At 45.5% G+C, this 543-nt stretch overlaps 1 protein-coding gene across 1 annotated transcript in view; it reads right to left on the bottom strand.

Annotated features, from left to right (window-relative positions):
* Window positions 1-448: 448 nt before the first annotated feature.
* The window catches only part of PHALS_05749 (eukaryotic translation initiation factor 4 gamma put), a gene marked incomplete at both ends in the record, with an annotated part of 3,247 nt that continues 3,152 nt past the window's right edge, over window positions 449-543 (bottom strand). The window contains one exon of the mRNA XM_024723043.1: window positions 449-511. Within this exon, the coding sequence (XP_024574059.1) occupies window positions 449-511 (63 nt within the window). The remainder of the gene's footprint in view (window positions 512-543) is intronic.

Raw genomic sequence — 543 nt, 5'->3', positions numbered from 1 at the left:
TGGCCTTCTGTTCCATCCGCTAAGATGACCTTGTTCATCTGTTGCTTGCGTTTGGGATTCTTGCGATAAGGTTTAAGCAGCGACGTATGAAACACCGGATGCAATCGTAGTCCTTTAGACAGCCCTAATCCGTAGGAGTCTTTTGATACCTTCTTTACGATCGGGTATGGACCAATAAAGCGTGGAGTTAACTTCTTCGACTGTGCGTATCCCTTGTGATGGATATCCAAATTCTTTCCGTCTAACAGCACCAAGTCGCCAACTTCGAAGTTTTGGACAAGTCTGTTCTTGTCGTAGTAATGCTTCATGCGCTCTTGTGCTTCACTCATACGGTCTTTCGCGACCTTGAGGAGCGATTCTTGGCGAAGTAAAAACTCTCGTGCAGCTTTTTCCAACTTCGCAAATTCAGGATCTGATGCCACATCATCCGGCATTTAAGGAACATATCCTAGATCCGCTTCGTACCGTGACATTCCAACTGTGGAGTGTACACGACAGTTGTACGCGATTTCTGCTAAGTGCAGAACTTCATCCCAATTATTT

This window comes from Plasmopara halstedii (assembly GCF_900000015.1).
Source record: "Plasmopara halstedii genome assembly, contig: Scaffold_291, whole genome shotgun sequence".
Taxonomy (NCBI): Eukaryota; Oomycota; class Peronosporomycetes; order Peronosporales; family Peronosporaceae; genus Plasmopara; species Plasmopara halstedii.
Note: the sequence above shows the minus strand (reverse complement) of the source record. Positions and strands in the feature narration are given on the sequence as shown.